The following is a 27,126-nucleotide window of genomic DNA, read 5'->3' as shown; positions in this document are numbered from 1 at the left end:
AACAATCATATTTTTTCCAAACAATCATATTTTTCCAAGGCTTTTAGGCTGTTTGAACAGCATGTTTTGCTGCCTGTGTTGCTTCCTCATTGTATTCTTCTCAGCCACCTAGCTGGAGTCAAATTGTATCTCTAAAGATCAACTGTGCCTTAAAATTCAGCCCAGGCTTGTGATGTGCCTGGTGAAACTTCTCCTGTGATCACCTGAAGGCTCTGCAGCCACTGGCAGCATCCTGCCCGTGCTGGAAGGGATGATGGATGTGCATCCCGAGGAGAGAGAAGCAGAATTACAGAGTCTCTTCCCTTTCTTTCACAGCCACAGTAGATATATTCAGTGTATTGTCAGCCAGCTGTCTTCAGTGTGGTTGATGGATGTTTTGATTTAGTGCCTTGGAAGAAAAAAAAAAAAAAAAAAAAAAAAAAAGGTATTAATGGAGAAAAGAAAAGCAACTGTTGCAGCTAGAAAATCATTGGTATTTGGAGTGTTTTGAATGATGCTTTTTCCTTACAATGGTAAAACTACCAGAGCAAGTGCAGAAAATTGCTGCTGTGCTCAGAAATAATCCTCACCTTATCAACAACTTGATTTCCCTGAAAGCTTTGACAAAAAACATTTCCATTAACAGAAGCTGTAGGAACAAAATGATGACCAGATAAATTGCAGCATTATGCTGCTTAGGAGAATGTCTCAGGCACTCCTGGTATCATTCTGAGCTCTTTCCTCCCTGGAGATCCTGACAAAAATTGTTCCCATCTTCCTCATGAGTTTCTTAGAACGAGCTCCTAAAAAATGCAGGTGAAACAAGTGTGTCCTCTGGGTGGGCTGGGCTGCTGAATGTGTGTTTTTATTTAGGTTTATTGGGGGTTTTGTTGAGCTGTGAAGTTCTTAATGGAAATTGTTGTAGATTCTAGGTGAAATCAAAGAAAGTAGGAAATGCAGAATCAGGATGAATTGTGCACCTCTAATGCCATCCTGTTTGCTCAGGTCCTCACATTCCTACAAATCCTACAATTATTGCCATAAACCAATTCCTGTGGTGGTGCTGCCTTGGCAGACTGTAAATCCCACTGGACCCTCCTGTAGAATCAGACCAAGGTTCCCAAACTGAGAGATGCTGCTCCCTGTCCAGACAGGCACATCAGGATTTCAGAGAGCTGTGGGTGCTGCACCCTTAAACACTTCCATGCAGTGTCTGTGTGAAATCACTGCATCTCACTTGATTTTTTTTTTTTTTTTTCCCCCTAAGTAATCCCTTGTATCTCTGGCAGCATATAAAGATTCTGTGTGTGAAGCCCGCCAGGATTTTTTTTATCTTGAGATCTTGGGAATGCACTGAGCATCTCCCAAATTCTTGAGGCAGGGAAGCTCTGTGAGTGTGCACCTTTCCTGGCACAGATGAAGCAGGGAACTCAGATTTGGGGGTTTTGGTACCTGACAGTATTGCCAGTGCTGTTCATCATGGCTGAGCTCACCTGCCTGGGATGCAGCAGCAAAAAATGATCCCCAGTGGATTGAGTGGGAATTACAGCTGTTTTCTGCTGTTTGTAGAGGTGATTCATCTGCAGTTAAATCCTTTTTCCCCTGTTCCTGTTCTCACCTCGTTACCAGCACAGGGAGCTCTCCAGCAAACACAAACCCACACAGAGAGCCACCAACCCCAGGTGGAGCCCTCAGTGCCCTGCAGTGGTTTCTGCCTTTGCCAGGTGATTTTCCTGGCGCTGGGATGGTTCCTGTGCCTGGCATGGAGCCCATCAGGGGCTGGGTGTGTCAATTTTCCCCTCCTTCAGCACCTGAGAGAGTGCAGGGTTCCTCCCGTGGCAGAGTCCCTTTGGCTGTGCCTTTGGAGTGTGCTCTGTGCTGTTCTCCCCGAGCTTTCTGCTGACTGAACAGCCCATTGTCAGCCCAGGGGCACATCCTGCCCACGTTCCCCAGCCAGCAGAGCTCTCCTGGCCCTGGCTGTGCCAAGGATGTGCTCAGAGTGGCTGTGCCATGTGCTGAGCCTGCCAAGGTGAGGCAGGGCTGCTTCAAGGAGGAGCTGCTTTACTAGAACTCCTGTTTGTTTGTGTTAGCAGGAGAAAGCTCATGATTTCCCCCATTATTATGTGTTTTGAAAGAAGCAGGATGAGCGTGAAAAAGCAGCAGGCACCTTTGCAAATTCGTGTTGAAATTTTGGAGAATTTGCATCAGCTCTGCTGGCAGGGGCTGTCACTGGCAGTCCCATCTGAGCACACACTGCAGCCTGCTCTCCTCCTTTTCCTTCCTTCCCTTGGGCCTGCCTCATCCCCATCACCCACCCCACCTGCTGCTGTCCTTTCCTTTCTGCTTCATGCTTGACCTCTGAGCTGAAATGCTAATGGCTGCTGAAAATTCCAATTAATATAAAACTAGTTTCGGCCAGAAATGTGCTAAACTCGTTTAGGAGGTGCAGCATCTCAAGGAAATGCAGAATGGCAAAAGCCTCAGACAACAGTTGAATTTTTAGCAGGCTGAGCTTCCAGGTGTGTGTGCAAAGCTCAGGTCTGGGCTGGTTTGTGACCAGCAGGGAGGACAGTGGTCACTGTGTGTGTGTCTGTAGTCATGACATTCCTCTGCCACAGCGTTATCTCCTCGTGCTGGAATAATTTCTGTGTTCCCATTGGTTGAAAAAGGAATGATGTGTGGCCAGGGCTTCAGGTGAAGGGGATAAACCAGGCACATGTAGGGGGATTAGGCTGCTCCTACATCTGTAAATGTGCATTTGTGAAGGCAGACCCTGATTTTATGGTGGCTTGTACAGGAATTATGCAAAGTACACTTTATAGTGCAGTGAAGGAATACAGTCTACAATTTCAGTATGGTATTTTTAATTCCATTCTAAATGCCTTAGAAACTTGCTAATTAAATACTCGTGGGTTTCTCATAAGTCTGCACATCTCCACAAGCAATTTGTGCTGCAGGATGTGGTACATACACCTCGAGTACATTACATTAAATCCAGATTTTCCCCTGAAAGAGAGGTTGGTGCCACAGTAGAACTGGAAGAAGGCTTAAAGGAGATGAATGTAAAAATATGGATTAGTTCCCACTCAAGAAAAGATTGTGTCTAGAGACCTAAACTTGTGTGTCACAGGAGCTGCTGAGTGCCCCAGTGCTCAGAGCTGCTGCCCAGTTAACCCAGTCCAAAAATGAACTGGAGAAGTTTTATGTGCAATGAGGATGGGCAGGGAAGCAATTAATTAAAATAAAAAACTACTTACATTTCTGGAGGAGAGGCTGTTGCTATTAAAGAGCAGATCTGGCCCAGAAACTCCCCAGGCAGCTGCAGGAGGACAGAGGATTTCTCTTCTCCCTCTGGTCACCTGCTGCCCCGTTTCCCTGCTGTTCTCTTCAGATCAGTACAGATGTTGGAGTTTACTCACAGATTTAAGAACTTCCATAAGGAGGGAGTGCAGGTTTGTGTGCAGATGTTGGAGTTTACTCACAGATTTAAGAACTTCCATAAGGAGGGAGTTTGGCTGCAGGTTTGTGTGCCCCTGCTGAAGGAGTGAGGTCATGGCTGGTTATCCCAATTTACTGGGAATGCCCTGTCAGTAATGGCATCACTAAAGTTTAGTGAGGTGTCCATCACCAGCAATAACCCATGCACACTTCACAGTTATTCCTTTGGCCATGAAGAGGATGAAGCAGGTTTTGATTTCCACCTGGATTTTCCTGGGAGTTTTTATTGCAAGTGCTGCTCAGAGGCATTTTGGGGTTCCAGCAGAGCAGGTCTGATGGGGCTGGCAGACCTGGGCTCCTGAGCATCTTTGCAGGTTACAAATCACATTTCCTCAGCTTTCCATCCCTGTGTGTGTGCAAAAGCCACACAAAGCTTTGAGAAATGTGGTCCTTGTGCTCAGTGCTTCAGCTGCCAGATGGACAAAACCAATTAAATCAGCTCTCCCAGGTGCTGGGCCGTGATGTGGGCAGAGGGGTGACCAGGAGAAATCATTTATTGCTGGCTTTTAAATCATTGCTGAGCATAGGGTGGGATCTGATGAGACTTGAGGGGCTTGCCCTTCAGGATTTTGTTGGGAGCAGCTGGGAGCAGATAAGGGAGTATTTGATATATATATTTGATATATATATTTGATATATATATATTTGATAAGAGAGTGTTTATGAGCATGGATAGCTGGTGCTGGCTGCCTTTTCCTGGTCTCACACCTTGGGTTCCAAGATGCTCCTGCCCCTCTTGCTTCCCCTCAGGGCAGATCTCCAGCAGAAACACCAAAAGCTGAGTTTCCCCAGGTACCAAACTGAGCCCTTGGTCCCAGCCAGGGGACAGGGGACAGCACCATCTGTCACCTGCCCAGCCCACAGCTGACCTGCTCTCCCAGACAGCCAGGACCTGGCAGGCTGCCTCCCAAATCCCTTCTTTATTCCTTAAAACTTTGGCCCAGGGAAATGAATTCTATTGTGCTCTTTATTGAATTGAATGTTTCGCTGCTACACTGAGCTACAGCCCTGCATACCTATTTCTTTTTTAATTATATTCATTCCATTTTTAGGGTGGTTTTTCGGTTTGGGAATTGAAAGACTGATGGATTACAGAATTGGGAAGGTGCAATGGTTGCAATCATGATTGAAACACACAAATTTTGTGAAGTAAGCTGAAGTTGTGTAATTACACTGAAAACTTTTCCTTTAGATGTGCTGTCCAATAATGTTTAGGAAGTCCTTAGCAAGATAAATAATGCATGGACTTTTCTCACTAAAGCTCCTGAGAGTGGAAGTGCATCCAGAACAGAAATATCTCAGTGCCTGTTGTGTGCTGCAGTGTGTTTGGAAATCCTTTGCCACGGAAGGAAGAGCAGCTTTCTGATTTGGGTGATTATTTTAATCACCTCCAGCATATGCATCATGGGCTGCTTTTTAAAGAACTGACAACATCCCAAAATAGGTGATTGGGGAAGAGTCAAGTGAAGGTTATCTTCTCCCTGGTACTGACACTGGGATATCAAAAAGCTTTTAGGGGAAAACAATGGGTGACATTGATACCTGAACTAAAATGGGTCCTCATGAACATTCCCTCTCTTCTCCAAACTCTTTTATTTTTTCCTACCAGAAATATTTTTTTTTTTCCCCCCGGAGATTTTTCCTATTGTTCCATAACTGGGGCCACGTGGGAGGCTGCAATTTCTAATTACAAATATTTACCAGCCCTGTAACATCCATGTCACTGAGAAATTAAACCTGGTTCTAGCTAATGGAAAGCTGAGCCAAGGGATGCAGCAGTGTTAAGCTGTGGGGATCCATTACTTTCCTCAAGATTTGTGCTGCACAGGACTTAAACAAGGAATATTTAAAGTGAGAACCACAGAGCTGAGGTTGATGCCATATTTAGTAGGGCATTATAATTTCTCTTGGAAGTGTTAGACCAGTAATCTGGGAATTTTGGCTGTCATCCTGCTACTATTTGTGAGCAATTTTAATGCAGTAATTACATGTAGGGAAAATTGTTCACTAGGCTGATGAGATAAATGGAAATGTAATCTTTTTTTCTTGTTTGGTTGTCCAATATTTTTACAATATCCTTCTGGAAGCAAGGGGATATAATAAAAGAATCTGGAACTCCTTGGAAATACTGATAGTTTGAAAGATTTGCTCAGTGTAAGTTAAAGGCAGCTCATTAAACAAACAAATGAGCTGTCCTTAGAGCAATCAGTATTTACTATTAACTGAACAGCACAGTAAATAATGAATTGCAGGTAAGGAACTACAGATAAGTATTTGCAGTGAATTCAAATTACTTGACTTAAGCCTGAGGCAGAGAAAAGCAAATAGAAAGAGAGAAAGGGAAGGAGGAGGGGGAAAGAAGAAGGAGAGGAGGGGTTGCAGATGTAACATTTGTTGTAGCAATCCATGTTCATTTGTTGTGCAGAAGAAAGATTTTCTTGGGTGCCCCCACCCCTGGTGCAAGTGAGTCCACCTGAGAACAAAGGAGGATGTGGAATTCCTGGGAAAAAAGAAAAGAGAAGGCTTGGGGGACACCCTATAATTTTTTCCCAGTACCTGAAAGGGGGTTGCAAGAAGGCTGAAGAGGGATTTTGGAGTGGTGGGACACAGGGAATGGCTCCCACTGCCAGAGGACAGGGCTGGATGGGATTTTGGGCAGGAATTGTTCCCTGGCAGGGTGGGCAGGGCTGGCACAGGTGCCCAGAGCAGCTGTGGCTGCCCCTGGATCCCTGGAATGTCCAAGGCCAGGCTGGACACTGGGGCTGGAGCACCTGGGACAGTGGAAGTGTCCCTGCCATGGGAAGATGGTTTTTAAGGCACTTCCCAACCCAAAGCATCCTGTAATTCTGTGGAAAGCAGGGCTCTGAGCCTGAGCCAGCTCAGAGAGCAGGGCTGGTGCTTTTCCCAAGTCAGGATCACTCTCCTGCCCCAAGGACAGAGCTGAGCTTTGGCAGCAGCGAGACCCAGCCCTGCCCAGGGCTGCCAGGTGCCTGCACAGCTCCCTCAGTCATCTCTCCAGTTTACTGAGGCAGAGAAATTGTTCATGTGCTGGAACTGGCACAGGTTGAGAAGTTTGGGTTTGGAGTTTAATCATCACTGGAGTGAGAGACTGTGCTGCCTGCAGTTTGGGTGTGTGGCTGTGTCTGGAGCCAGTGTGGATGGGCTGGGGGTGTTGCTCATTAAAGAAGGGGCTCAGGGTGTTTTGGATGCTGGAGGTGAGAGGAGATTTAATCAGGATCTCTGCAGTTTCACCTGAGGCCTGGTGGGACAGCTGAAGGTGTGACAGGCATCCTGAACACCTAAAGTTGGCAGCCCTGCCTGAAAGTCACCTTAGAAAGGTGAAGAGCTTGGCCCAGGTGTGTGCAGGGAGGATGTGCCTCACCTGGCTGCCTGCACTGCCCAGAACAGGGACAGGAGGGACAGTGATGGGGCACACAGGGACAGTGATGGGGCACAGAGGGACAGTGATGGGGCACAGAGGACAGTGATGGGGCACAGAGGGAGGTGTCTATGGGGTGTTGGCATTCCCTAACCAGGGAAATTGTCAGCAGGCACAGGAGCAGGAGGCTTCTGTTGCTGGGAGGTGTCACAGGGTGAATCTCTCTGCAGAGAGCCTCGTGCTTGGTTCACACCACCCCAGGACTGCACCTGGTGGAACCCCCTGGGGATGAACCAGCCCAGGTCCCTGCAGCTACAGGGAGGTCTCCAGCTGGAATTATCTGTGGATGTGCACAGGTCCATCCCTGCTGGTCCCCCTGTGCTGGCTGTCTCCCAGTGCTGCTGCTGTCAGCCCCAGCATTAGTATTCAGGCCAGGGAGCAGGAGTGAGGTGCTAGACAGGCCAGCTAATTACAGCAGCCTGCAGAGGCAAGTCAGGCTGTACCACATGGTGAAGGATATCCTGCTTGCTTGGAATGTTGCTGCTTTGCTCTGCCACTTCATTAAAAAAGGAACAAAAATAAGGTGTGAGCTAATTGGTTTGGTTAAGGAATCGAGCGGTGCTGTTGTTTTTTTTCTTGGATTTAATCAGAATTTATACAGTGCTTTGTGACACTCATCTCAAACAGAGCTTGCTGTGAGCTCAGCAGGCTGCAGAGCTGCTGCAGTCCCAGCTGCCCTGCCTCTGGCTGCCACCCTGACCTGCCTGCTCCTGTCCCAGAGCTGGCAGCAGATGGGGAGAGCAGGCTCTGGCTGCCACCAGCACACCATCTGCAGGCAGCCAGGCTGCTCGGGCTTTTCTGAGTTGCAGTTGTGCATGCAGGGGGGTTTCTGTCAGAGCATCTGTTTTGCTGCCAGTGCCACAGCTCTGGGCTGAGCGTGTGCCAGGGCAGCGAGCAGGGACAGCCCCGTCCTGCAGGGACAGCAGCATCAGGTGGCTCTGGCTGGGGCTGCTGCCTGTGCTGCCACACAGCCCAGCCTTGGGGAGCTGCACTGCTCCAGGAGAGCTCAGGCTGAGGGGATATCGACTGCCACAGCAGAGCTGCTGGTGTGTGTGACTGTGGCTGGCTCACACCGAGCTGTCCCCTGTCCTGTCCCCCCAGTGCCCTTCTGCAGAGAGGGGCACTAAGCAGATTACTCAGCTTCTTCCATCAGCAGATACTCAGGGCCTAAGATACTTAAAAGACATCTGGTTTTTAGCCTCATTTCTAAACAAATGAGGCTTATGTGATTACAGTGTCTGTCGCTTGCCCCTCGTTGGCCAATTTCAATCGTCAGATTTTGGTCTCCCAGATGTGAACTTGCAGGAAGTTTCTGTGAACAGAGCTCACCCTGGAGGGAGGATGAGCAGCACAGGCTCATCATGGAGTTGTGTGAGAGGGAATGTGCTGGGGGGAAGGAAAATCTCTGTTTGTAGGGAAAAGCAGCCGTGGGGAGAAACCCCCGTGGGCTGGAGGTGTGGGCAGTGTGGCTGAGCCCTGCAAGCACATCCATCCACAGGGCCCCTCCTGCTGGCCCTGCCAACTGCTCCTTGATCCCAGGATTGCTTTTCTGATCCCTGGATTAACGGGGTGGGGTGTGCAAAGATCCAAGAGCTGTGTGTGAGGCAGGCAGGGGTTGCCCTGCTGCAGCTCTGCCTGTGCAGCAGAACTGGCCAGGCCATGCCAGGCTGGGCTGCCTCCTCTTCTAAAATGTTATTTCAGAGTTATCCTGACAGCTCAGGTCTGAGTTCTGCTGAGGCTGATGTCCCTCAGCACTGCTAGAGGGTGCCCAGGTAAATTTGTTAATTTAATTTAATTATCAGCAACTTGTTCTGATTGGTAATTCACTCAGGTACCATGGATGAAGCTGGTGATTGGAATCCTCCGTGCACCCACTTTTGCAGAATCACAAAATCTCAAAATGCTTTGGGTTGGAAGGGTCTTAAAAAATCATCATCTCCCACCCCTGCCATGGCAGGGACACCTTCCCCTGTCCCAGGCTGCTCCAGCCCAGTGTCCAACCTGCCTTGGGCACATTCAGGGTGCTCTGGCCACCCTGTACCCTCCCAGGGAGAGATTTCTTCCTGATTTTTCACCTAAATCAGAACTCTCTTCTTTATTTCTCTGTGAATTTCACTTAAATGCTCATTAGAGCTGTATCTGTCTCCTTTCTGCAGCTGCACAACATTTTTGCCTTGCAGTTCAGAAGCTGAGGATGTCTAATGGAATGTGTAAAACCCACGTAGAGCAGTTCTGGGACTGTGGGGGAAAAGCAAAGGTTTCATGTTCTGGTTCCTGATAATGAACTAAATGAGATTGTGTCCTTCTTTGAGCCTAAATGAAAGATAAAAGACAGATGAGATTTATGAACAAGGTCATTAGTGTACCAAATTTCTCTCATTAGATCTGTTACATTACTTTCCAACTTACACAAGTCTCATTAGAAAAATTTATGAACTGGAATGATTACAAATACACCATATTCTAAACCATCCCTACTTTTAATTGCCAAACAGCAAAAAAAACAATTACACTTCTGTGATGCAATAGAGCTGTACTTTTGTGCATGTGGTTTTTTTTCTGGTTAGAATTTAAATAGATGTTCTTGAAGCCAGGGGATGGGGCTAGAGGAAAATGGACCATTTAGTGCAATTTAGCAGCAAACCTGAAATGCTGCTTTAATTTCATAACCTTGTCAGACCCAGGTTGATATTGCAGGCTAATATTGTGTTTTTCTCCTCACCAGACTCCCACTTTCACATCCCTGTGCCTGATTTGAAGCAGCAGTGAGTGGAAGCATAAGGCATCTCTCATTCTGTTTGGACTCCTTGTTTACAGAAGAGTGATGGAGATGCTATTAAGCACAAAAGGCATCACCATATGCCCGTTTTTCTTTGTATTGAGTTTGGCAGCAGCTATTGAAATACCATTATCAGGTGAGTTGTAGCTATTTGCTGTGCACTTTGCTGTTTTGTTTGGTATTCCTTTGCAGCTACCCCTGAAGGGAAAATATTAAATCCTCCTTTCCAGTTGTGTTCCATTTGGAGGTTAATCTGGCCACAATGTGGCCTTTGGGAAATTCAGGTCTGATCAAAGCTAAGCTCCTGTTTGAGCCTGCTTAAATGGAGCAGTAAAGTTGTCCAACAACACCTCTCTGGTGTTTGCCACCCAACACAAGGCTTAGCTCTGAGAGTTTGGGTTTGTCCTTCGCTTCAGTTCCTCCTTTTGGCTCTGAATCCCCCTGGGGCTCATCTGATGTGCATTTATCCCTCCTGCCTTGTGGTGCAAGCTGCCATTCCAGCAGGGAAGGGAGCAGGTGGATGTCTCAGAGCAAATGTTGGTCCCCAGGGAAGGATTTCACACTCTGTGTCCTGCCCCAGGGAGCAGCTCCTGCATCCCTCACCAGCTGGGATGAATTCAAACTGCTTGTTTTACACGGATCATGAGCTCCCAGGACATGTGTAAAATACAGGATGAGGCTCACAGGGAGCAATCCAAGGGAAGCCAGAGGACCCCCCTGTCTGGAGCATAGCCCAGACCTCCTGAGCTTTGCATTTCTCAGACATAAAATGGGCCAGGAGGACTGAAAACTGCATTTTGCTTTGTTGTTTTGGTTGCAAAAAGAAAAAAAAAACAACAAAGCAAACCTCACCAATATTAGAATTTATGAATCATAGTGGGGAAAAATAAAGAAGTAAACCTAAGGAATAATAAATTCAGGCTCTTTTCAGGGTCTCAGAGTAGGATATGGGCCAGTTTCAGGATCCTGTGGATCTGCCATGAGCTCTTGGCACTCTGGAGCCTGCCAATAGCCCTGGCTGCAAAGAGGAATTCAGCCAAGCAGGTTTATAGGATATTTCTGTAAAACTGTCCAAATTTGCATTGGGAAGTAGATGTTTTTGGGTTTTTCTGCAGGAAGGAGCTGCAGTGTTTCAATAAAGTCAAAGTGGAGCTGTGACTGTGAAGCACAGAGCAAACTCTCTGGGCATCCACTGCTTTTTATGAAGCTACCCCAGGGAACTACCTAACCCTTAATTAGCTGCAATGAAGCATTTTATATTGTAATAAAAAGTTATTTCTGATCAGTGGAGCTGGTGGGCATGGAAGTGACAAGACACTGCATTTCACTCCAGCTTGGAGCTCCCTGGACTTAAAGCAGCACCCAAGGATCATTTTAATTCTCTTCCTGGCTGTTTGTAACAATGGGGTGATCCTGTTATCCCAGCTCCACTGCAGGGAACATTCTCCTTTTCTGTTACACAGGCTTTTGTAGCACTTAATTCCCTGAGAAGAAAGGAGTTTAGTGCAGCCTTGTGCAGCTGCAGCCTGGGGCAGAATCAAACCTTGCAGCCCGTGGCTTTCCTGGCAGTTTAGCCAGGATGGAGGCAGCAGTTTGCTGCTCCATGTGTGTGCATCTGTGTCTGGATTAAATCCAGCTCCTGACTTCACCCAGGAATAGATCTGCCAGGGCACAGCCCCGTGCTCTGGCTCTGGCTCTGGAGCAGCCCAGCCCTGCCCTGGTGGGTTTGGAGGGGGTGAGGGTGGGCACTGTCCCTCTGCCAGCCCTTTGTCTGGTCCCTGAGGCAGTCACAGGGGTCAGAGGGGATTTATTGTCCCTGCCAGGGAGGTGATGATCCTCTCTTCCCTATTTCTGCAGGAATAACCCAATCCTGCCATCGCCCCTCTCCACTCAAGGGGAGCCCAGTTTGGCTGGAATGATGTTTTAACCCAATTCCTCTTTGTGTTCAGTTTCCCAGCTTCCAACAATCACAGAGCAGTCCCACACCCAGGTTGCCTACCCCTTTGATGAGGACTTCACCATCACATGTGAAGCCAGAGGAAACCCCCAGCCCACGTGAGTAGTGCTTGGAGAAGCAAACAGCAGAGTCTGCTTTTAACCTTTGCCAGACCTTGCTGTGTCTGTCAGGAGCTGCTGCACAACAGCCTGCTCATCATCCTCACTGGGGCCAAGGCTTGGTTTTCCATTCAGGCCATTCAGCTTTTGTTGCTCCATCACTTCCCCTCACCCTAATAAATGCCAATGTGGTTTTCCTTGCTGGGGGATGTTTCATTTCTCTGGCACGTGCCAAATTCACCCCGTGGTTTAAAAAAAGAGAAAAATCTTGTCTGGGTTGTGCTGCAAAAGATGAGCTGTGAAATCAAAGGGGCCCAGCTGTTCCTCTGCCTCTTCCACTGCAGCCCTAAAAACCCCAGACACATTAAACTGTGTATTCAGACACCACAAGTGAATTTTATCAGTTACCTTGTCTCACCTAACATCAGCAGGGCCTTGGTGATGGTACAGATACACACAAAAGGAGTTATTCAGGTAAATATCCAAAGATAAGCTCTCTGCAGTTTACACCACTGTGGAAGGGAGGAACATTTTAAATGAAAATATGATTAACAAGAGTGCAATAATAACCCAGTGAAAACTCCTCCTGAGGCTTTCACCACTGAATGGTGTTTGGGCTCAATTAATAGCTGGTTTGAATATAATTTTTTTCTCTTTAATCCTTCCCTTCTCCATTCTTGGCAATACAATTTAAAATTTAAAAGGCATTCTTTTATTTAGATCAAGACGATTTGGTAATTTTTAATTGAGCTCTGAATGGGGATTTGTAGCATGATAACAAATTCCCTTTGTTCCACTGTTTGTCAGTGCATCAATGAGAAGTTTCCTGGTGGATTTAAATGATGTGGCAGTGCCAGTTAGGTGGGGGGATCCCATATTCCCTCCATCCTGGAGCAATGATCCCATATTCCCTCCATCCTGGAGCAAAGATCCCATATTCCTTCCACCCTGGAGCAAGTATCCCATATTCCCTCCATCCTGGAGCAAGGATCCCATATTCCCTCCATCCTGGAGCAAGGATCCCATATTCCCTCCATCCTGGAGCAAGGATCCCATATTCCTTCCATCCTGGAGCAAGGATCCCATATTCCTTCTATCCTGGAGCAAGGATCCCATATTCCCTCCATCCTGGAGCAAGGATCCCATATTCCTTCCATCCTGGAGCAAGGATCCCATATTCCCTCCATCCTGGAGCAAGGATCCCATATTCCCTCCAACCTAGAGCAAGGATCCCATATTCCCTCCATCCTGGAGCAAAGATCCCATATTCCAGTTTTGCCAAGACCAGTGAAGTGCCCAAACAACAGTTTTGTTGGCATTATTTATTCTCTTGAAACAAAAAAGGAAGGTACACCTGCCACTCAATACACTGTAATTTCCAGCTGTCTGGAAAATGAGTTTAGGCAATTTCAGTGCATCTGAGAATTGCAGAGGAGCTGTGACAATTCCCTCAGCATTCATCAAAATCTCCAAGAAACATCAAACTACAAATGGTTCCATGGCAAGGAGAAGCTCAGTGGAATCATCTCAGTTTCTTCTGGTTCAGCCATGTGGAGGGTGGGAGAAGCTCTTGTGGATTTTTGCCATTCCAGAGCAGCAATCCCACACGGGCACAGGTGCTGTCAGGTCCCTTTCCCTGTGCATCACTGCCCTTGCTCCAGGCTCTGCTCTTGGCTCATGTCACAGCCGTGGCCAAGAGCAGAGTGAGGAAGGAGAGATGTGCACGGGGCAGAGCAGCACAGTGATCATTCTGCTCTCTCCTCTCACATCCAGTTTTTCCTTTTATTTTGATAAAACCCTCTTGGTCCCACATTTACCCCTGGTTAATTCCAAAATTCAGTCCTGGTGCCTGCCCACTGTAACATCTCTTTTATTTTCCAGCTTTAACTGGACCAAGGATGGAAAACCATTTGATTTGTCATCTGACCCGAGGATAGTTGCATCTAACAACTCTGGAACTTTTGTGATCCAAAACCGAGGAATCATCAACAATTTCCAAGGGAAATATCGCTGCTTTGCATCCAACCTGCTGGGCACTGCCATGTCAGAAGAAATTGAGCTGATTGTTCCAAGTAAGGGCTTTGCTTTTGGTTTGAATTTGTGATTATTGCTTTTATTATTGAGAACTGCTTTTCCTCAAAATAAATGGGAAAGAACTGCTCACTAAGGTGGTGCATGGTGAAATGGTGAGTTGTTTGCTGTTCAGTGAACATTTGAGGAAAAAAGTAATATTTTCTCCTTAGAATGTATTAATTTAATTCCTGGTTTTGAGGACAGAAACCAAATCTGGATGTAGGATTTCAGACCACTGAACTATCAACTCCCACAGGTTATTACTGCAAAATAGAACTGGATGCAAATGTTTGGAAGCTCCAGGGGAAGTGATTTGATCAGCTGTGAGTTCATTAATCTGATGTCAGCAGCATTCAGAATTTGGGATAAATACTGATGGGGAGGAGAATAAAGCCCTGGAACTGAATGGAAAACAAGCTTAAACACAAAGCAGGGAAAATTACTGATGCTAGAAATTTGTGCTTCCACTGTTAGCACGGAGGAAGGGCAGAGGGGGAGATGAGGGATTAAGGACCAGGTTGTGGAAGTGGGATGAAATTTATGGATAGAATCAAAGAATCAGCAGGGTTGGCAAAGAGCTCTTAAAATGATTGAGTCCATTTCTTAACCCAGCCCAGCCAGGTTCAACATTAACCATGTCCCAAAGCTGAAACCACTGGTTTGTACCAGTCATTGAATCACCTGTAGTTGGGAACACAAGCACACATTTTGGTTCTAAATTCAGGATTGAAACACACAAAATGAGAAGAGGAAAATCAGAAGCAGAATCTTCCCAGTGGGAGTAGAAAGGACAAGAAACTTCCCCAGCTCCATGGTGCAGCAGGGTGAGGACCTGAAGCAGGTTTTGTGATGCAGTTCAGTGGCACAGATGGAGAAAAGCAGCAGTGCAGTGGATTTTTCCAGATTAGATCCTGCATTTCCAAGCTCCTACAGTATTTTGTTATCAAATATCTGTCAGCTCCATGCTCAGGTGGAATCCATGGCAGGGGATGCACCCACAGCCTTCTCAGCCCCACAGTGACAGGAGGTGGCTGCTTCTGGAACAAGAGCACTGCTGGCAGATCAGGGCAGATGAAATGGGCCATGAGAAATGGGAATAAACATTTTTGTCCTGTCTTCAGCACAGGAAATAATCCTGAGAAGCATTCAGGGCTGGAAGAGTCGTGGTGCTGTGAGCACATTGAGAACAAGGCACTGCTAAGGCTGGGAGGGAGCTGCTGGGGATGCCATGTAAATGGGTTTTATGAGTGCTCCTCATGAAAGACATGCTTTATTTTCCTTTTGTCCAGATTTATGGATTTCTTTTTCCCTTGGGAAATCTGTTCCATGTTGCAATGTGCTGCACAGTAATCCCTGATGCCAGGGCTTGGTGTTTGGGGAGGAATTAGCAGGATTCCAGGTGTTGCTCTGTGGTTTAATCTCCACCAGCTTGCAGCTGTTTTAAGGGAAGGGTTTTCCAGAGCAGAGGAGAATTGCAGGAAGCTTTAGGACAGTAAGCTGAGGTTTATTGAGCTGTTGGCTCCACAGGTAGGGCAGGGCTGGAGTTTCAGGCAGTTTAACTTCAGCTTTTCACTTTGGAGTCTGGCCAGGGCAGGGGGTTAATAAAACTTCTCTTTAAAATATCTCAAACTCATTGCATTTGAGAAGAGTTAAAGTGCTCAGTGTCATGTTTGTACCTCCAGCAGCAGAATATTCTGATACTGCATTGCTACTGAACTGAACAAGATGGAATGCTCAAGATGGAAAAGCAGGAGTTGATGTCTGGATTTGGGATTATTGAATCTGTATTCAGAGAAGAAATTTTTTGCTTTTAATGAAAAACAGTCTGAAGTAGCTTAAGTAGTTATTAAATATATTGGGAGTGGATGGCAACAAATTTATGGAGAGGTTACAAACATGGTTGTTATCAAAAGCAAGAGGAATTTTAGTGCTAATATATGCGAAGTCCTAAACCCAGCAAAAAAAAGAAAAAAATACGTGGTGCAGATAATGTATTAGAGGGATTTATCCAAGTCACACATCTTTTAAAGCTGTTATTAGAATTCTTCTGCCATCAGTTCTTTCATTTGTGGGTGCAGTGTAGAAGCTGCAAATTAAATCAGGATTCAGAGAGGAGTAGAAGGCACCTTTGATTTTCTAAAGTGCTGGATGCTCTGCAAGTGTGCTCCAGTGAAAGAGCTGCTGGTGCACAGACCTGCTGTAAATCAGGGCCTGCCACAGAGGGGCTGGGGATAAATTACCTCCATTCACCCCCAGGTTTGGAGCAGGGACTGGTACATGTGAGATCACCCCCTGCATTCCTGACCCTGCTGCAGAGGTGGCAGGGCTGTGCCAGCTGCATTCAAGTCAGATGTAAATCTCCTTGGCAAAGTCACCGTGCCAGGGAAGGGAAGAAAACCCCAGTGAGGCAGAGCAGGGCAGTTCCTTCCATAAATTACATTTCCAGTGCAGAGGCAGAATACTGGGTCTGTGAGGCTGCTGCTGAAAAGAAGAACAAAAGAGTGTTTACTCACAGTAGTCATTCCAGGGAAGCAATAGAAATGTCAGCAGAAATGATCATTAAATCTCACCTACATAATGGAAATACCCCACCTCCCCTATGCAGGATGACATTAAGGAGAGGGGAAGAATGGGCTCGGAGGATCTCGATGTGTTTGCAGCTCTAACAAAGGCCAGATTGTTACAAGATACATTCAGCATGAAGATGAATTTAAATGGTGAGAACACAGACTTCAGCTCCCCTCCTCCAGCATTTCGGGAATCTGCTGCTTGAATTAGTGAGCAGGCCCAATGCCAGGGGAAGGAGAAGAAGTACAATTTAAACTTCTTTAATTAACTGTGCTGTAAAAGACTCTTCATGGCAGACTGAGTTAAGATTTATGCTTGGTATTTCTAAAGCTGCTGCTCCAAAAGACCAGAGACCTGAGGATGGAAATATTGGCTGAATGTAAAATCTCCCTGTGGCAGGCTGTGCTCTGCCAGTGATGTTAGTGCAAGAATTCCCAGAGAAAGCCAGACCTGAGTTAATATTCAGGCACTTGGGTGTGAATATCCTGAAATCAGTAGAATATACTGAGCTGATAGTGAAGTAGGAGGTTTTGTGAAGGCTTTGGTGCAGCTTTATTTAAGAGAAAACAAAAGAGAGCAATTCACTGAGGCTTTGCAGGTGGTGGGAATGAAATTTAACCCTCTTGCCTCCTAAGCCAGTGGCCTGCACCTAAGGCAGCTTTTCTGGCCACCTAAATCATTTGGCTCACTCTGTTTCTTGCCTGCAGCCATCAGTTTGAAGATGATAACAGAGATTTACACAGAAAAAAAGCTGTCACTGATTCCATTCCACATCCTCAGGAGTCCCAGCCACGCTCTTCCTGACAGCCAGGCTTTGCTAACTTTTTCAATTTAAGGCAGCAATTAAAAAATCCATAAACAAGCAGGGTCATATCTCATAAACAGTTCAAAGGCTGCAATGGAAATTACAGATTTAACTCCTGCTGCTGCTTTGTGGATCAGAATATCAATTGAGGCACGGAGATGAGCCCTGGAAACTTCCCAAGCTTCACTCAGTGCAGCTCAGCATCAGGGACTGCAAGTTATGGTTGAGATTCCTTAAAATGTTGGGCTGTTTGCTGTACAGGATACAGATCTGGGTGAAAATTCATCATTAAAAACTAATTTAAGTGTCTAAGGAGCTGGAAATTTTGAGGTTATAGAAAATTCTTGACTTTTTCAGCTTTGCCTCACTTTCACATCCTTTAAGGAATTATTTGCAAGGAAAAATATGAAACTATATGGATCAGGTTAAGCTCCCTTTATCCCAGGACATCTTCAGCAGAATCCACAGGGAAGGTTATAAAACCAGACCTGGGTTACAATGATGCTTTTCTACAACAATTTCACAATGTATTTGCTAATTGCTGATTTGCCATCCTGATTTCACTCCCATTTTACACCTGGTATTGGTAGAAACAAGACACAGAGATCTCAAGGACAAGTTACCTGGAGAAATCCTTTTTCTTTTTTCAGTTTTCTCAACACCTGACCCCAAAACATGTAAAATACCCAGAGGAGTGGGCTCCATTCTCACAGAAACTGGAATTAATTGCCATAATTGACACAGGTTTGGTGTGAAGTCACTGTAATTAGCAGTAGGACAAAAACTGAGCTGTAGGACAGGGTGTCCTGAATAGATCCCTGAGTAAATCTGGAGCAGTGCTGGGGACTGCAGCTCCCAGCTCTACTTGCTGCTTTTCTGAACCTCTATTTCTGCTAAATCAAATTAAACCTTTTATTGCACTTTTATTTCTCCCTCCTGTTTGTTTAAGTTGAGAAATTGCATTTTCTGAAGGGATAAGGAGGAGAGACTCAGGCTCCTTTCTGGATTTTCTCCCAGCCCCCCAAATTTGCCAGTGGTGCTTCAGCCTGTCTCAAGCACAGCTCAGTCATTAAACTTTGAGTCACCCCAGGGATTAAGCAGCTCCTTGCACAAATGACCCTGGCCACTGATAATCTTCTATTTCCATGGTTCACAGACTGTCAGAGCAGTTCAGTTCTGGTTTCTGAGTGCAGCACTGGCAGGAAAAAGCCCTTGGTCAGTCAAGCCTTTCCCAGGAGCATTTGAAGAGGTGTCCCAGTGGGATTTTAGGAGATTCTCCATAGCTGGAGTTGGGAGGGCAGGTTTCCATCTTCCCTTGGCTGTTCCACTCTCACCCCATGAGCTGAGTGTGGTCAGAGCCCTCCTGGCCTTCCTCAGGGTCACTAAATGTGCTGTGGGAATGTGGGGAGCAGCACCCAGAGCTGTGCTGGGCTCTCTGTGCCCTCTCATCCCATCCCTGTGTGGGGGATTCCATGGAATACTGACCTGAGGGTTCAGAGCTGTCACTGCAGAGACATCAGCTGCATTTTTAGTGGCCATGTGCTGCACTGAGACCTTTATACAGCATGAAACACTTCCATGGCACAATTTATTTTGTGTGGTGCTGTGGAGCTTAACTCAGATAGTTTCTGTGATCAGCCACAAATCAGTGGTGATTGATTCTGGAATATCCTCTAGTTTTTGCAGGAGATCTGCAAAAAAATCAAAATATTGCCTGCAGAGATGTCCTGAAGATTGATGTGCAAAAGGCAAAGTCTAATGTGACAGAAGCTTTTTATTTTTAATAAATCTGAATTCAGAAGCAGCTATTTTTCTAGTCTTTGAGACCAGTGGGACCCCAGCAAAAAAAAAAAAATTATGCTTGTCAGAAGGTTTGGCTTAGGAATTTATCATGAGTTTTCATCTCTTGTAAAGCTTCAAGGATTAAACCATTCAAATTTTGAGGATGAAAAATCAAAAGTTTTTCAGTGCTTTTCATGGTGAACCAAGCAAAAAGAAAACCAGCATGGAAAGACCCAAGTGCCCTGATCACCTGTGGAGGTGGAGGACATTGGGGGTCAAATTGCTGCTTCCCCCAGTGAAGTCCAGCTGCCAACATCTGGGCCCCACGTTGGAGATGAATGTCTGTGCTGCCAGCTGATGACACCAGTTCTGTGCCTCGTCACTGTCTCCTGGTGGGACTCAGTACATTTCTGTATAATTCTGTAATTACTGGCCACAGAAATTCACTGAGAAGACCAGTGGTTATGGCACCCAGCTGGGATATCAGAAACCCAAATTTAGTTCTGCTAAATGAGGCAAAAAATGGGTTTGAGCAAGGGGTTCCAATGTCCTAAATAAGTGATCCCACATCAGTCCATTTGCTGATCTCATTGGTTTGGTCAGAAATCCCTTATCCTTACCTGATCCAGCTTATTTAAAGTTCTGTTGTGAGTGACATGCTTTGGGGAATAAATAAGCTTTAGATCAAGAAATTGGCTTTTTCTTGCTGGAAAATGCTCCAGCTCTGCAGTCAGCAGATGTATTTCCCAGGGCTGGAGGAGTGCAGGTTACTGGAGGTACTGGATATGAATATGCAGCTCTTTTTTTACCTGAAATTTCACCTACAGGGTGGGTGATGCTCATTAGCTGCATTTTGCCTCTCCTAAGAATTCCTAAGCTATTAATAACCCTCCTGGAGATAAAATCTCTGCAGAGTCTGCATTCAGGCAATCAGCACTGGAGTGATTGCTTCTTTTCATGTTTGCTGAGATGGGTGAAGTGTCCTCAGAGTGCTGTCCCTGCATTTCTGCCCCTCTCCTTTCCTGCTCTGTGGTGCTGCAGATTCCCTGCTGGACCACTGATGTCTGGAGCTGCTCTCAGAGCTCCTGTCACAGCCTGGGCACCAGGGGGGTGGTGTCTGCTCAGCCAGGACCTTCTCCATCCTTTGCTGTTTAACTGCTGCTGGTTTTGCTGCCTGGTGCTGGTCTGAAGTGGAGCTTTGGCCAGTTTGGACTTGCCTGCAGTGGGAGCAGGAGGTGATGTCAGCCCTGGAGCTGCCTCAGCTCGGCTCCCTCGAGGGGTGGTTCCATTTTACAGGCTGGTTTCTCTGTGATCATCTCCCAGCTGAGCCTCCTTTGCTCTGGGGTGGGCTCCAGCCCAGCTCTGCTCCCCATTTTCCCATCATCTCCAGTGGCATTTTGGGCATTCAGATCTGCCCAGGTGTGCCAAGCACGGATCAGGCTTTGAACAGAGTGTGCTGTGGGTGATGAGACATTGATCCAGTCACAATTTGATTTGTGTTTAAACCCAGCTGGAGCAGCCCTGGAGCTTTGTGCCAAGCCTGTCCCTGCACCCTGAGCCTGCAGGAATCCATGGCTGGGCTGGCACAGCATCCTCCCTCTGCTCCTGGAGATGGAGAGGAGCTGGGACAGCTCCAGCCACCAGCCTGGGGTCTGTCCCCACCTGCAGGGACTTGCAGAACCTTGAGAACTGTTTTATCCAAGCTCTCCAGAGCATTCCACACTGCCAGGCTGGTTTCTGATCTCCTGGGAGCAGCTGGGGCTCTGTCAGTGCTCAGCCCTCTGTGCCAGGCTTGTCCTTGGGGACCCTGTGGCCTTGAGTGGTCCCTTCCAGGCAGCACAAAGGAGCTAAAGAAAGTGTGTGAAAGGAACTGTGTTAAAATGAAGCCAAAGCAAAGGACAGGACATCACAAACAAGTGTTAAACATCCCCATTCAGTGCCTGGATTTGGATAGGATGCTCCAAGAACTCTGTGAATGAAAGGGTTCCTATTCTGAGTGTCCCAGAACAAGGGATTTCCTGCTCTGAGTAAAACTCATCATTCTCTGTGCCTCTGTGTGAATTAAAGTCAGTATTAAAGGCAGAGAATGCAAAGGACGATGTAAAGGTAAATATTTTATTTAAAATGTATCAAGGGGAAAGCAAAATTTCAAAAGGTACCAGTCAAAGAGGAACTTCTTTGCTTTTTTTGTGCAGGTGTACCAAAATTCCCCAAGGAGAAAATCGAGCCTCTGGATGTGGAGCATGGAGATTCTGTGATCCTGCACTGCAACCCCCCCAAAAGGCATCCCCCCTTTGCACATCTACTGGATGAACATTGGTGAGTAAATGGTTTTTGCACAATTCATACAAGAGGGCTCAAAGCATTTGTCTTTCAGAGCAGTTTCATTGCAGAGTCATCATGGATAGGAATTGTAATCGTGCAGGTGCTTGGGAGAAATATCTGCATATTGAAGAACAATATTTAAAGAAATTTAAAGAACATTTAAAGAATATTTAAAGAACAATATTGAAGAACAAAATTTAAAAATGGGGGATGGAGATTTGGTTTTACATGACCCAAAGTTGAATTGTTGAGTGAATTGACACAGCATCTCATTAAATATGAGATATCAAATAATTTATATATTGGTGAGTCTCACAGTGATGAGGAGAGAGGATACCACGTGTTGATATGTTATTTCTATCATAATTTTCCTCTTTCCATAAATTGATGATTGATTTATGATACCAAGGGAAAAACAATCCACCAGGTTTATATAATTAATTCCTTGTGGGTTTCTATCCTGTTATTCTGCAGCATTTGTGTTCTGCAGGAATTTTTTGCTTTTGGGAAGCAAAGTAACTCTGTTTTTTAATGACCAGTTTTTCCTTATCAGTTATATAGGTTCATTCTTTATACAAAAAAAATATTTTTTTATCACTTGTACAGTGAATATTAGTAAATAACCCACTGTGGCTGGATTTTCCACCTTTCCTACTCCAGAGTTTCATTCTCTGTCTGTGTCTGGAGGGAAGCAGACACGGGGAGCATCCCACCTCACATTCCTTTTCCTTGCCAGATTTGCAGCACATCCCGCAGGACGAGAGGGTCTCCATGAGCCTGAAGGGGGATCTCTACTTTGCCAACGTGGAGGAGAGTGACAGCAGGAGTGACTACTGCTGCTTTGCAGCCTTCCCCAGGCTCAGGACCATCGTGCAGAAAATGCCCATGACGCTGAAGGTTTCCCGCTGTGAGTGTGGCTGGGCTGGGCTGCTGAGCTCCCCAGGCATGCAGAGCGTGCCCTGCCTCTCTCAGAAACCCTGCTGGGTTATTTCCTGTGTTATTAACTCTTTTCTGGGGCTGGATTTTGCTGAGAAAAGCTCCCTGCTCTAGCCTCTGTTCTAGGTAGCCACTGCAGGGAATCAGGTTTTGCTGTCCCATCTTCAGCAGAAAATGATGCCTTGGACAGAGGCTAGACAAGGTTGGGAGGATAAAATGGGTATTTACTGAAGGCTTTGACAGATGCACCTTGGGCAGTCTAAGCCTCCAAGGATGGACACTCAAGCTGGACAATGGTCACGAGTTTTTCAGTTATAAATTTGGTTCATTTACATAGCTCCAAATACAGCTTCAGATAATGAAGTCATTTACCCCAAATTTGCCCCCCCCAACTCACTTTTGTTTACATCTTTCAGTGTCTGAGACAGTCCTTGATTCCCAGGTCTGGAGAGGAATTTTTGTGTGTGACCAAAATAAGAGAACAGCAGCCAGCACTGGTTATGGAGTTTAGAGTTTTACACTAAAACAGTACAGGATTTGAAAAATATAAAAGCTAAAATCTTAAGGCATCACAATCAGACCCCAAAAGTCTCTGTCCCTCCTCCTGGTGTCCCCACAGTGAAAGCCAAGGATGCATTAGGGAAATCTGCTGCTCTTGGGTCCAGCAGGTCCCCAAGGATGGGACTTCACTGGGTTTTGGGGATTTTGTGGCCACCTCCTCGCTGGCCATGGCCTGGTTTGGTCCAGCTGCAGCAGTGAGCTTGGAAGGATGATGTGTTCCAGGATTTTCCAGGCAGCCTGGAGCATCAGAAACACAAGGGGTGTTTCCAGTTCCTTGATGAAATGATGTGTAGGGAATATAAGATTTCAGTTGTTTGTTAAAACTTCTGATCTTTCAGGGTTACACAGCCCAGAAAGCCAAGGAGAATTTTGTCTTCATGCATGAAACCTTCATGTTTAATATGTGATTTTTGAGAGTTTTCTTGTTAGGATAAAAAGATAAAGGATTAATAGTGGCTTTGTGTGTTTAATTCTTGCTTGGACCGTATCTCAGGCTAATAATTGTGAGAAAAACATCCAAATTAAATGTTGCTCTCTATGGCTTTTCAAACAGGTTCAGTCCTCCACACATGCACACAGAGATTAGAGAAAATCTAGATGGGTTTTGGCTGCTGGTAGCCCTGGAAGTGGCCCAAAAAACCACTTCAGTGTGTCCATCTTGTCACCAAAGCCCCAGGACTTGGGCCAGGAAAAGATGAGAGGCATGAACTGAAAGGATTCTGTAAACTCAGCCAGACATTGCCCACTGCACTGTGTGCCAAGTGCCTGTGAGGGGCTGCATTAAAAATAAATAGAAAAAAAATAAGAAACAAGAGCATGGATACATTTCCTAACATTTCTCTTTGTGGATACTTAGTGCTGTTTATCACTGTAGCCAGCAAGGATGAAATGCTGATTATATCACCCATGAAATATTTCTCAGAATTACACAAATCTTTAAAGCATTTTCATTGTTTTTTTTTTTCAAAACTGTTGCTCATCTGTTGCTTTCCTTTATATTTTTCACCCTTTCTTTCTTTTGGGGCAGAAATTGGGAGGGTGGGGAGGGGCATTTTGTTTTAGTTGGATTTATGGTTTCTTTTGATTCTGTCTCAACCCTGCATGTCTGTTTGGTTGTCATTTTTATTTATTTCAGTAAAGCATGCTAATGACTCAGGCTCACCTAACGCTGCTGTTACTAAGGGTGAGTTGAATGCATCTGTTTTCAGCCTTTGAACTGAGACTCCACCAGCTGAGGTGAAATGGGAGCTGCTCAAAAACACAGCACAAAAGCCTCTTGATTGTGATGGGATGGATTCAAGCAGTCCAGGGAGCACAGTTGGCTCATCTTGTCATTTCTGAGAGCAATCTGCAGGGTTTTGAATGGAAAAAGCAGTTTTTTACTTGAGGAAGGATCATTCATGCTCTGGAAGGAGGTGGAAGTGAGGACATTGATGTGCTGGGTTTCTCATGTTATCAATTCAGAGCAGGAGCCAGAGCTGGATGCTCCAAATCTTTTCCTGGCAATTGAGAGAGCTCTGGGATTAGACAGCCAAGGTCTGACACCACAAATTCGTGTCCCAGGGGCTGCCTTGCTGCAGGAGGAGCTCAGGGTGGGGATTTATGGAGTTTGGGTGCCCTGTGTTGGCTGTGCCCATCCCTCACCTGGATGGAGGTGGCACAGCACAGGTGACACTCCAGCAAAGCTCTTCTCATCCTGTGGGTTCCCATCTCCCACTGCTCTGCCTCTCTGTGGAGCAGATCCTGAATTACCCTGCTCTCCATGCAGGCAGCATGGTTCCTTTTGTTTCAAATATATCAAATTTAGAGTTGGTAACTATTGACTCCTCATTTCTTTGGTTAAATGGCTTTTTGAGGGTTTTTTTTTGGGGTTTTTTTTTTTTGGTGGAATTTTTTTTGTGGTTTATTTATTTATTTATTTATTTACTTATTTATTTTTAATTTTTTTTTGTTTGTTTTGGTTTGTTTTGGTTTTGTTTTTTAATGCCCAATTTTAACCTCTCTAGGAGTTTTTTGGCTTTTTTTTTTTTTTTTTTTTTTTTTTTATTTTTGCCAGACAAGCACTGAGGTTTCTGAAAAGGGGAGTTATCCTGGAGTGTTTTGGGATGGATAACTCAGAGCACTGCTCACTCCTCTGACTTTGCCCGTGGAGCTGAGCCCTGGGAGCAGGACAGGCAGGGCTGCTGCACCTCCCTGCCCCTCCAGCAGCAGTTTTTCCCTGGAAGGGATGTCTGAACTCTGCTGGGAAGGGCAGATGGGAAATGTGTGAGCGTGACCAGAGGCACCAGCGGGTTCTGCTGCAGCTCAGATCTGCAGAGATGCAAAGCAAGGGGAAATTAAAATTAAAAATGAGAAAATGGTTCAGGGAGATCTATGTGGTCTTTTACCAAATCATCCATAACTGGCTGTTTTTTAAGAGCTAGCACCATTTGGGGACTGATTCATTAGTGTGCTAATTGTTATGGTAGTGATAACTGGGCAGCCACTGAGCCCTGCATTTTTCATCCTAAAACCCTTGTTTGGCAGGCTGGAACAAATGGGCTCTTGGAATCAGATGCAGGTCAATCTTGTTTTATTATTTTTACAGTCTTCCTTGCAAATTGTGTCAAATTACTGGAGATTTAATAATTGGAAGCAGGAGGGACAATTCTGTGGGATGCTCAAGTCAGGAAAGGTGGGGTTTCACCTGAGGTTTGGAAGATGATGGAGCCAGTGCAGAAGAAAGGTGGTGAGAAATTGAGAGGATCAAACTGCCTGAGGGGTGATAGGATGGGCCAGTGCTTGGAAAACAGGATATAAAACTGTAGGAAAAGGAGTTTCCCAGCACTGCTGCCTGTTGATATCACTGTACCTCCCTTCTGACTGGAAATCAGGGCTCCTGGATTAGCCTCAGAGTGGAAAAATAAAAAAGAAAATGCACAAATTGATGTCAGAAACCTTCTGGCAGCAGAAATGTTTGTGGCATTATTGAAGAATATCCGAGATTTCCCCCCTAACTTCTGTTTTATTTTATCTTTCAGCCAATTTTATCAAGGAAAGGAAACCCAAACTGCTGATCCCTCCTGAATCTGCTGGCAGCAGCTCATCAGTCACTGTCATCAAGGGAGGTGTCCTGCTCCTGGAGTGTATTGCTGAAGGGCTGTGAGTAATGAAAATGCTGAGCAAACTTAATCACCTCTGGAGGTAGAAATGAGCAAAGAAAAAGGGACATTGCAAATGATGCAGGTTTTAAATGGAACTCCTGTGCAGAGCTTTTTGTGGCTGTAAAGCAGCACAGAGTGCAGGCAGCAGTGTTGGTATTGCTGTAGCTTGTGAACAATAATTAAAACCATAGTGTGGTAAGTATGGAATATTTTTTACATAGTTTTTTCAGTAGTGCTACTTTTGAGATGCTGAGAAACTAAATAATGTCAGCAGTGGCTTCAGTGCTTTTGTTCACCTGTAACTTTGTTTTTTTCTGGTTTTGCCAATTCAATTTTTCTTCAATGCTCAAAATTTAATAATAATTTCCCATCCTCACAGGGAAAAGTTTTTTTTCCTAAAAAAACCTTCTAAATCCCCTCTAAATTCTACATTCCCTCTTGTCCTGCCACTCCAAAGCCCTTTTAAATAATCTCTCTCCACCTTGCTGACTCCCTTTAGGAGTGAAAGGATTAATACAGGGGAAGGTTAAAATAGGGAAATCAGGACAATTTTTGCCCTTGTAATGAACACAGGACAAAATAAGGGCAAATAAGGAAATAAATGGGAAATAAATGTTGAGTGCCACCCTTACAAGGAGCTGTGATTCCTTTCCCAGCCCTGTGGCTGCTGCCACCAGAGAAACAGAGAATCTGTGCACCCACCAAGCAGAAGCAGAAATTCTGCAAGAAAGCAGAATTCCCTCTGGTTTGGCTGGGACAGAGCTTTGTGTGGAGCACAAATGTGTTAAATCAGCTGGTGCTGGGCTGGAGCTGCAGACTCTGCTTCACACGGAGATAATTTCTGGTAAAGGCTCTGCAATTATATTCCCTCCATAAAATTCCAAAGTCAGGATGTTTATCTGCCTGCACATGTTCAGGGTATTTTGTTTTCTCCACGTGGGCTTGGAAGGGCCTTGCTGGTGGAAGCTGGCAAGGAGTGGAGCTGGCATTCCCAAAAGGAGGTGAATTACTTGTCTCTGTTGGAGTCACTCCAGGTATCTGCAGTGAGTTTTGCTTCCCTCTTGCAACATTTCCGTGTCTAATTCACTCCCCACCAAGGAATCTGCCAGCCCTCAAACCTCCCCAAAGCCACAACGCTGATTTTAGAGGGTTTTCAAGGGGTTTTAATAGGGAAATCACTTTG

At 45.7% G+C, this 27,126-nt stretch overlaps 1 protein-coding gene across 1 annotated transcript in view; it reads left to right on the top strand.

Annotated features, from left to right (window-relative positions):
- The window catches only part of CHL1 (cell adhesion molecule L1 like), a 123,272-nt gene that overhangs the window by 59,019 nt on the left and 37,127 nt on the right, over positions 1-27,126 (top strand). The window contains 8 exon segments of the mRNA XM_056501616.1: positions 9,642-9,831; positions 11,645-11,750; positions 13,632-13,822; positions 21,174-21,250; positions 21,252-21,297; positions 22,040-22,210; positions 23,936-23,983; positions 25,821-25,941. Coding sequence (XP_056357591.1) covers positions 9,741-9,831; positions 11,645-11,750; positions 13,632-13,822; positions 21,174-21,250; positions 21,252-21,297; positions 22,040-22,210; positions 23,936-23,983; positions 25,821-25,941 — 851 coding nt within the window. The 5' untranslated portion in view covers positions 9,642-9,740.

This window comes from Oenanthe melanoleuca, chromosome 12 (genome assembly GCF_029582105.1).
Source record: "Oenanthe melanoleuca isolate GR-GAL-2019-014 chromosome 12, OMel1.0, whole genome shotgun sequence".
Classification (NCBI taxonomy): domain Eukaryota; kingdom Metazoa; phylum Chordata; class Aves; order Passeriformes; family Muscicapidae; genus Oenanthe; species Oenanthe melanoleuca.
This window is presented reverse-complemented; position numbering and strand designations above follow the sequence as displayed.